The sequence below is a fragment of the Buceros rhinoceros genome, unplaced genomic scaffold, assembly GCF_000710305.1.
Source record: "Buceros rhinoceros silvestris isolate BGI_N320 unplaced genomic scaffold, ASM71030v1 scaffold19140, whole genome shotgun sequence".
Classification (NCBI taxonomy): Eukaryota; Metazoa; Chordata; class Aves; order Bucerotiformes; family Bucerotidae; genus Buceros; species Buceros rhinoceros.
The window spans coordinates 4,408-13,005 of NW_010391515.1; the positions used below are offsets into that span (position 1 = coordinate 4,408).

Consider the following 8,598-nt stretch of genomic DNA (forward strand, 5'->3'; position numbering starts at 1 on the left):
CTCCACCAGCTCATTTTAAAGGATTCTTGAGTTTTGTTTCTTCACACGTACCCAGTAAAGTGCCCTTATAGCTCAGCAGACGTCAGGAGGAATGACTGGCAATGGGAGGAGAGGATGGTTGTGTGTTCCCACTAAACTATTCTGCACCGGAGTGGGTTTATGATACTTTTACATGGGATCTATTTAAATTTGTCTGATGTGTGAGGTGAGGTGAGTTAGAGGCCAAAGTATTGGACTGAGATAAGAATGACCAGTCTCTTCTAGCTCTGTTGAGATGGGAAGTTTGACAGGTCAGTTTGTTTCTTCATGAGTCAGCTTCCTTATCTGTGAAGTTAAGAGTACTCTGGATGTATTTGTAAAACATTTTAAAGTGTGTGATGCATATTTAAGAAAACTAGATTATATCATTATTGGATGATACCCACTGATTTTTGCCTTAAACATTTGCAAACTAATGAGAGCCCAGTGGTTTTTGTTTAATCTGTTTTTAATACACTGGCAAATGTATATGTGTAATACCATGGAAATCTACATGCAGCTATGATGTCCCTGTGTTTTGTGGTGTGATAACGGAAAACTATTATTAATCAGAAACTGTATGGGAAATAGATTAACGAGAACTAAATTGGGAGTGATGGTTGAAAGCCAGTTAAGCAACAGATATTTTTTCCTCAGTTCATTTAAAAAAACTCCACCACCACCAAACACTCCCCAAAGCACCCAAAAGAGTGAGGAAGACTGTCATCTGCACCAATCTGCAAAGCCTTACAAATGGTGAAGTAAAAAATGTTTTGATTTTTCTTTGGTTGTAGTACCTGTTGGCTCACCTCAGAATCACCACCTAGTATTCTTCTGTTTGCTGTCCTAATCTTTTCTTTTTACCCTCTTTTTCAGAGAACAAGAACAAAAATATCTTCCTTTGTCCTCTGAGTCTGGGCAGAGCTTGAGTTCCTGACTGCTATGAAGAACTGGGTAAGAATGGATGCGACATAAAGCAGAAGTCCTGAAGCCTTAGTCACCAATCTGATGGACTTACCGTAAGTAGGAGTTAAGACTTGTTTTTCACCTGTGTGCCATGCAAATAAGAGTTCAGCAGTGCAGTATTTTTTTTTTTGCTAGTGCTAATAAACAAATACAAGAAGCGGCCTTCCTAAACTATCAGGAAGTACTGGCACATTTGAGTTGCCAAGCTGCTGTTGAAACCTGCTTCAAAGATATTTCAGTTTTGGGTGAGGTGACACCTTGGTATAGGTTCTAAACCATAACATTATATTTTGGGCTGAATTGTGCTGTGTCTTAAATCAACTGTTCCTTATAGTTGTGGCTTTCAGTGGGGGTCACCGCAATGTGCCTGTGTGCAGGGAACTGCTCTTCAAGCTGGAGAAAGCTGTTTCTCATTGCATCGCTGGGGCACTTGCTAGTTTTTTTTCATGAAGGGTGCCATTATGAGAGGACTCAATAGATTAAATTATTTATTAAAATGATTGCTTGTGGAGGTATGTAACTGCCTATTTTGGAGCTGCGGCAGCAAACATTTTCTGTTTCTCGTGTCTTTGCTAGTCTGGTTTTACTTAATGTTAATGTTTAACTTTAAAATAAACTGCTGTATGCTTGAAACATTGGATGTAGCTCGCTCTTTTACTCTATTTCAAAAACTCTAATATCGGTGTGGCATATTGTTTCCCTGCTGTGTTTCTCCCCCTTTTTTTTGGTGTGGTGGCTACAGTGCTCAACCAAGAAAACATCGTTTGCAACGTGGAAGAGTGAAAAAGATGTAGCTTGTGGGGCTGCTAGCTGTGGCATTACCGGATGACTTAGTTGAGTTTGTATTTTCTGGTGCTTGTTCATGTTGTTTCTGTGTCATAAACCTCAAAGTGATTCATGAATAAGTGTTGAGAGAGGCAGGAGGACCTGAATTTGGTACTGACACTGTTTGGGTTGTTGCCAGGATATTCTTCAATTCTCATTCTGCCAGCGAGAGTAAGCACTGACTTAATCTTCTTGGTCTGTGAGGTGCTCGTGTTAGTGAATAGTTGCCACTGTATAATCCTCAAAGTTCTATTGAGAGGCTATTAAGATCCAATTTCATGCTGCACCTTTATTTGTACCCTCTCTACTTCCATTTTGGTTTTTCTCCCCTCAGATTTGGTGCTTTTTCAAAGGAAAAACTGACAGGAAAGGTGGACAAAGCTTCTAGTTGTGTTTTTGTTTTGTTTTAATATAGGTTCAGGCTTCACGTACAAACACTTGAATTATTTCTGTACTGCTGACAAAGGAAAGATGACCTCTACGGTAGTAAGTAAACAAAACACTCCTCTGTGATTTTTATGATTTTTTTTTTTTAAATAAGATTCTATTTCTTTACAAGTAACAACAAATATGTTACTCGGCAGGCTAACAAGTGTTTTAAAATGTGGAGTGTTTATGTTCTTTTCTGCAAAAAGTGAAAGATACACTGTGAGTCAGTTGTAAGAGGCTTGTATTAACTAGCATTTCAAGTGCTCAGATTCTCCTGGGAGAGATTTGTGCTTTCAAAGCTTATTTTGGACGGATAGATTGGAATGGCTTCTAACTGGTTCTTAAGGCTCTTCCAGGGTAAATATTTCACAAGCTGTTGTAGGCCAGTGCGTTTCAGAAATAGCTTTGGTATACCTGGTGTTGACATAGGGCAAAATGGGGCAGTAAGCATTTATCCCAGACCTGGACAACTGCACACACAAAGGCTGTTACTTGTCAGCGTTTCTTTTGATGACAGAACTGCCTGAAACTGTCCTTGCTGCTTATTTCTGCTCTGTCAGATGTTCCAGTGTAATGGTTTGTGCAGCCAGCTGGAGGACTGGGCTCAATAATCCTTCTTAGGTTGAGTTACTTTGGATCAGGAAACTGATCTCTTCGTACACCTTCCAGCCTCCTGCTCTGTTATTTTTATTATTCAAAGTGCAAGATATTAGACGTGTACTGTAAATCTTTTTCTCTGTGTAAATTGGAGTCACTAGTATGCATACGCGTGTATGGTGTGTTTCTGCGTTGACGGAATTACTTAGTACGCTTCTGAATGAACGTGACATCTGGAACTGATGTCTTAATTGCAGTCTTGTCTCTTGTTTTTCATTTTCTCCTGTTTCTTTCCCCTCAAAATTATCATTCAGGGTCCACCGCCATACTATGAAAATCACGGCTTTCAGCCAGAAAACATCTATTCTGCCAGGCAGCCAGTAGGTGCTAACCCGTATCCGCAGTACTTCTCAACAAATGTTCCGTCAGTGCCAAGCTATGTCCCAAGGGTTGATACCCATCAGTCAAGCAGGCCAGTAGCACAGTCATCCAGGAGAACTTGTGCATCAAGTAAGTTTTGTTGGGATTTCCTCCAATTTTATACTCCAGATCTTCCAAAGTAAGATAACAAATGAAAGAGAGATTCTCTTCCAACTCCTGTACTGAGGGAGCCACCTCCCTGCGGATGAAGTAATGGCTGGCTGGGATGCAGCTGTGCAACTGAACACAAATCTAGGCAGCCTGGAGGAAGGGTGGTGGAATGGAGAAAAGTCTGTCTGGCAAAAAATGTCTGGTTTTAGTGTACTGGTGGCTGGAAATTACCTTATTTGCGAATCTAATTTATCTTGTTCTCCTTACTTTCATTTCAGGTATAAGGAAATTAATAATCATTATATTAACCTTCTTAATAGTTATTTGTTGTGCAATTGCTGCTTTCTTCATCTGGTATTTTGGTAAGAATTTCTTTTTTTTTTTTTCGGTTCTGAAAGAAAAGATGTATTAAGCTTTTAAAAAGTTTTAAATATACATTCTTATCTTCCATTTTATGCTGAATTAAGGACAAGAAAACCTTTATTATCTGTCTTCTGAGAGATGAATTAATATTGGAGTTTTGTTTGTGGGATTTTTTTCTTTTTAAAGAGCAGTGCTGCTGTCACCTTCCTTTCCCTTCATCACGTAAACATATTTTTGACATTAGGTGATGTTAGCAGCTTTTTGACTCTTCTGGAGTGGCTTATTCAGGTGGCTTCTCTGGAAAGCTCTAATCTATTTGACAGAAGCTGGTGCAGTACAACTGTACAGTGCCATAGCTCTTAATAAAGAGTAGTTTGACTTCTTGCAAGGATTTTTGCACTGGGGGATAGCTGGCACGTAACTTTGCATGGCCGACACATTCTGTGGTGCATTTCATTAGGAGAGTCACTGCTGTGCATCCTCTCTGACATCGAACTCCGTTCCAAATTTGATCTTCACTTAATTTCAAGTGAAGGAAGGAGATTGAAGAAAATTTGTATACCTTAACTGCAGCAGTGTAAATGGGCAAGTTATGTTTTATTTTGTTAAAATGGGATCTCTCTTGGAACAGAAGTAGTTAACATCCATTTACTTGTTTCTGTGAGACTTTCACTTGGAAAGTGTGTTAATGCTGTCTGAGCCCGGTCTGTCTCACTGCTGTAAGACATACCACGGATGACAGGTTCACCATGGAAGTCATCCCCAGCTGGGGTGATTGAGCTCTGAGGCTGAGCTACAGCAATTCTGTTTGGCTTAGGTGAAGTTTGTCTTGTGCCGTCTTAATTTCTCTTTCAGTGAAAGCCATTTTTCAGAGGAAATTAAAAACAATTTACTATTACAAATTTACTAAACTGTGGAAGAAAGAGAGAACTGAGTTAGTTTAAAACTATCAGGATGACCCTTTGTTCTTAGGGGTTTTTTTTCATTTGCTTTGATTTATACAGGGAGAATGTAATCTTGGCTTAAATGGCAGCGAAAGCAAAAAGATGTAGTTGGACTAATTGCTTTCTTCCTCCTTTTCTGTTTATAAGTGTTGTGCTTTGTCAGTATAAAGCTGACTCCTTTTAGGCAGCTTAATGTTGTTTGCTTATTCGGGAGAGATAGTGGAGAAAATCCAATCATCTGCATCAGTGACTTAACCTGACAAGTGATGTAAGGTTCAGAGAAATACATCTTCTATTGTGTCAGGCTTAGTGTCCTCCCATTTCTGAGTTTAAGAGCTCTTTCTGATGGTATCAAAGTGGAATACTCCTTAAGATGAGAGTTGGCAGTAGTTGCCTGAGGCTAAGCTGGTGTTCAGGCTAACAGCTGTGTTGTTCTTTCTCTGCAGTAGACAACCGTTGTCTCAGCTCCTTAATAGAGTGTGGATCTTCAAAAGTGTGCATTCCACCCTCGCAGTGGTGTGATGGAGTGAGTCACTGCCCCAACGAGGAGGATGAAACCCGCTGTGGTGAGTGCTGGTAGTCAAGGGTGGAGGGACCTTCAGCCAATGGAAAGAGTATTTGAGCAAGTTGCCTTGACCTAAGCTTGCCTAAGTTACAGTAGGGCCATTTTAGCGTGAGTTATATCCCCAAGGTGGTTTAGGATGTTTGAGTGCTTTGAAGGCTATATCTAGATATTCAGTTTGTTTCCAGTCTGATTAAAAAGCTGAAACAAAATGACTGAGTCAGGGGCTTAAGCTGGCTTAACTTTGAATTAGTTTTTAAAATGCTACCTTTTAACTTGAACTGTGTTTGTGCAAAACTGACTGTAATGTTGTCTCTGGAGTGAACAATCATCATTGACTTCTTAGCAGAACTTAAGGTGATAACAGAAATCTGGTGGTCTTCAGTCAGACTTGTCTTTTCCACATATTTTGCATTCTTCGTTCTCCCAATAATTCTTCAACTACTTCAGAATTCCTTTGTGTAAGAAAGCTTGATCTGATCAGTGTTTCTAATGAAAAGATGCCAGAGGAAGCATTAGTGCAGAACTGAATGTGAAAACATCATCAAAAATTTTTTTTTCTGATTCCAAACTGGTGACATCTTGTTTCAGTGTCAGTGTCTTGTGTTGTGTCAGTGCCTCTCTGAAAAATTCTGGCTGTGCTCTATTTCTCTCACTGGGAACTTCCGTGCTGCACATGCCTCATGCAAGAGTAGCATTTACTTGCATGTGCTCTAAAGCTGTACCTCTCCATTTGGTTGAATAATGGGTATTTGGAGAAGTTGCCCTTTTGCTTGAGCTTTTTTTATCTTAAATTCTTGTGTGAAGAAATACATAACGTGGCATGGAATGTCAGAGCTAATTGCTCCATGCTATGTTCTTGCTCCACAAGTGCTTCTCTGAATAAATTTGGTGCATTAAAATATAATATAAACCATATAGCGATAGATTTTATTTTATTTATACACAATATATGATATATTAAGAAATATATGATTGAGTAGATAAAAGATAAGAAAAGATTGGCTATTGCCGTCTTTCTCAGTGGTAAAATGTGAAAGAGAATTTGGAGCATAAAATCTGAAATGAAAAGACACTTGCATGTACACTTGCATTTTTAAATTGGTAGTTCTTTTAAATTGCCTCACAAAAAAGAATTAAATCATTGCGATATTTCTGTCTACTTGACATTTACTCAGAATTTGAGTAGACGGCAGCATTAAATTAACAGGCTTCGTACACGCAAGCAAGTATGGGTAACAATGTTTTCAGCAGAGAAAGTGCAGTAATATAGCGTGTGATGTTCTCGGTTTCTTTTTTTTTTTCCTTATTCCTTTTCTGGCAGTTAGACTTTTTGGACCAAACTTTATCCTGGAAGTTTATTCACCTGTCAGCAAATCCTGGTATCCTGTTTGTCAAGATGGCTGGAATGATGAGTATGGGAGGACTGCATGTAAAGACATGGGCTATAGCGTGTAAGTTTAACCTTCGTCGGGCTTTGCACTTTCATACGAAGGTTAAAATTTCCTTCTTGCCATTTTTAAGATTCCAAAACAAAAAGCAGCTGGCAATCCAGTTTTCGAGAACCCAGGTGGGTCTGTTTTTAATGGTGGTAGCTGTTGCAGAGTCCAAATGAAACATTGCTCCAACAAGTCATGGGGTCTGACATGCATGCAGTAGTTATTTGGTGGCATCACTTGTATCCGATACATTTCCTTACAACCGTCTTCTAGATTATTATAATTGCTCAAAAAACATCCAGTCTGACTTAACCAGTCATCAACAGTATTGCATGGCAAGTCTTGATCTTCTGAGGACACAAGTAATACCAGCTCGTGGGGAAGATAACCACAAACCTTCATGGCCCTGAGCGCTGCCTGTGTTCTCCCCACGTAAAGCCGTAGCCTGAATTCTTCTGCAGTTGAAATACTCAATGTTTCCTCTCTGACACAGTTGGCAAATACTGTCTTCTCTTGTATAGAAGACAGTAGACAACTGTCTTCTGCAGTGGATGGAGTCATGAAGTGAATTTGTTGCCCAGAAAGGCAGAATTTGTGTGTGCCCACATTGCATCATGGCACTCTGAAGTCAGGTCTCTGAACCAGCAATGACCCCAGTAGTTCCAACTCTGGTAAGACAGCCCGGCAGCAACTACACAGAGCTGGTCCACCGCTAGAAAGCCTGGCAGAACACCACCACTTGCTATCCCTCTCGTTGTCCCACAGAAAAGTGGCTGTCAGAACTTACTAGACCTGAATGTTGCAATGCTGCATAAATGTACTGGCAAAGGCATTTCTTAATTTTGCCCTGTTTAAGGAGGCTGAAGATTCCTAACGTGCACGCATGTTAGAGAAAAATGTTTTAATCTAGGAACTGATGGGAAATGAAAATTGACCTATGTTTAAAGAATCTGAGTCTCTGGCACTGTACTACACCACTGGGGTTCTGTGGTTAATTAAAATGTATATATATTTAGTGGTGTTTGCGTCAGAAGCTGTAGCTTGGCACAGTATATTGTTACTTGTTTGAAAACTGAAACTACTGGGTTTCGTAATGGACTTTGTTTTGCAGAGATACATATTACTACAGTCGAGGAGTAGCAACTGAAGTCAGCTTTGAAAGCTACATGAAGCTGAACACAAGTGCTGGGAATATAGACCTGTACAAAAAGCTGTATAGCAGGTATCTTTGTTTGATACAAACTTGTCGCCTTTTATCGGGGCCTCTTTAGCTGTTTTAAGAGATGTAGCTTCTGCTCATAGCTTAACGCAAGCACATCTTTCAGTGAGGATTGTTACATTGAAAGAGACTTTGGTTTTTATCTGATTGCAACAACTGCTCACCCTTCTATTTAAAAACACAGCCCTCATTTTCCCATCCTTCCTCTCATCTTTTAAAAGGGATGTCCCAACTTGTTCCCTCCGTGCTGTCTAGAAGATTGCCATATCAGAGATACTTTTCTAAACCCTGTGACCATCAACAGTAGTTTCTGTATGGTGACAATAGCTACCAGCTGTAACGCATTTACAACTGCTGCTACAGCTTTTTTTTCAGTCACATGAGCACACAGCATGCAAAATTGATCTTTCACTGTGTAAAGTATAATCTTTATTCTCATTAAACATCTCTCAAGTGTCTAGTTTCTAAACCTGTAGACTGCTGTACCTGTAGAGGTCCTGTGGTTCCCTTGTTTATGTTCATCTACAACTATTTTGTAAATCAGCTCAACTTTTTTCTCATGCTGTTCTTCATCTTGCTCCTCAGTAGGCTTACAAACCTTTTGTACCGGCAACTGCACGTGACAGTTTTGGTAAATGCAAGAAATGGTGGAGGTCAGATGCTTGCTGGTAGCGTAGCTGGAGAGAGTGAGGAAAGGAGGGACCC

General features: G+C 39.8%; 1 protein-coding gene across 1 annotated transcript in view; it reads left to right on the forward strand.

The window, feature by feature from the left end:
- The first annotated feature begins 2,280 nt into the window (after positions 1–2,280).
- The window catches only part of TMPRSS2 (transmembrane protease, serine 2), a 12,336-nt gene continuing 6,018 nt past the window's right edge, over positions 2,281–8,598 (forward strand). The window contains exons 1-6 of the mRNA XM_010142109.1: positions 2,281–2,295; positions 3,150–3,345; positions 3,645–3,728; positions 5,120–5,239; positions 6,560–6,689; positions 7,786–7,896. Coding sequence (XP_010140411.1) covers positions 2,281–2,295; positions 3,150–3,345; positions 3,645–3,728; positions 5,120–5,239; positions 6,560–6,689; positions 7,786–7,896 — 656 coding nt within the window. The remainder of the gene's footprint in view (positions 2,296–3,149; positions 3,346–3,644; positions 3,729–5,119; positions 5,240–6,559; positions 6,690–7,785; positions 7,897–8,598) is intronic.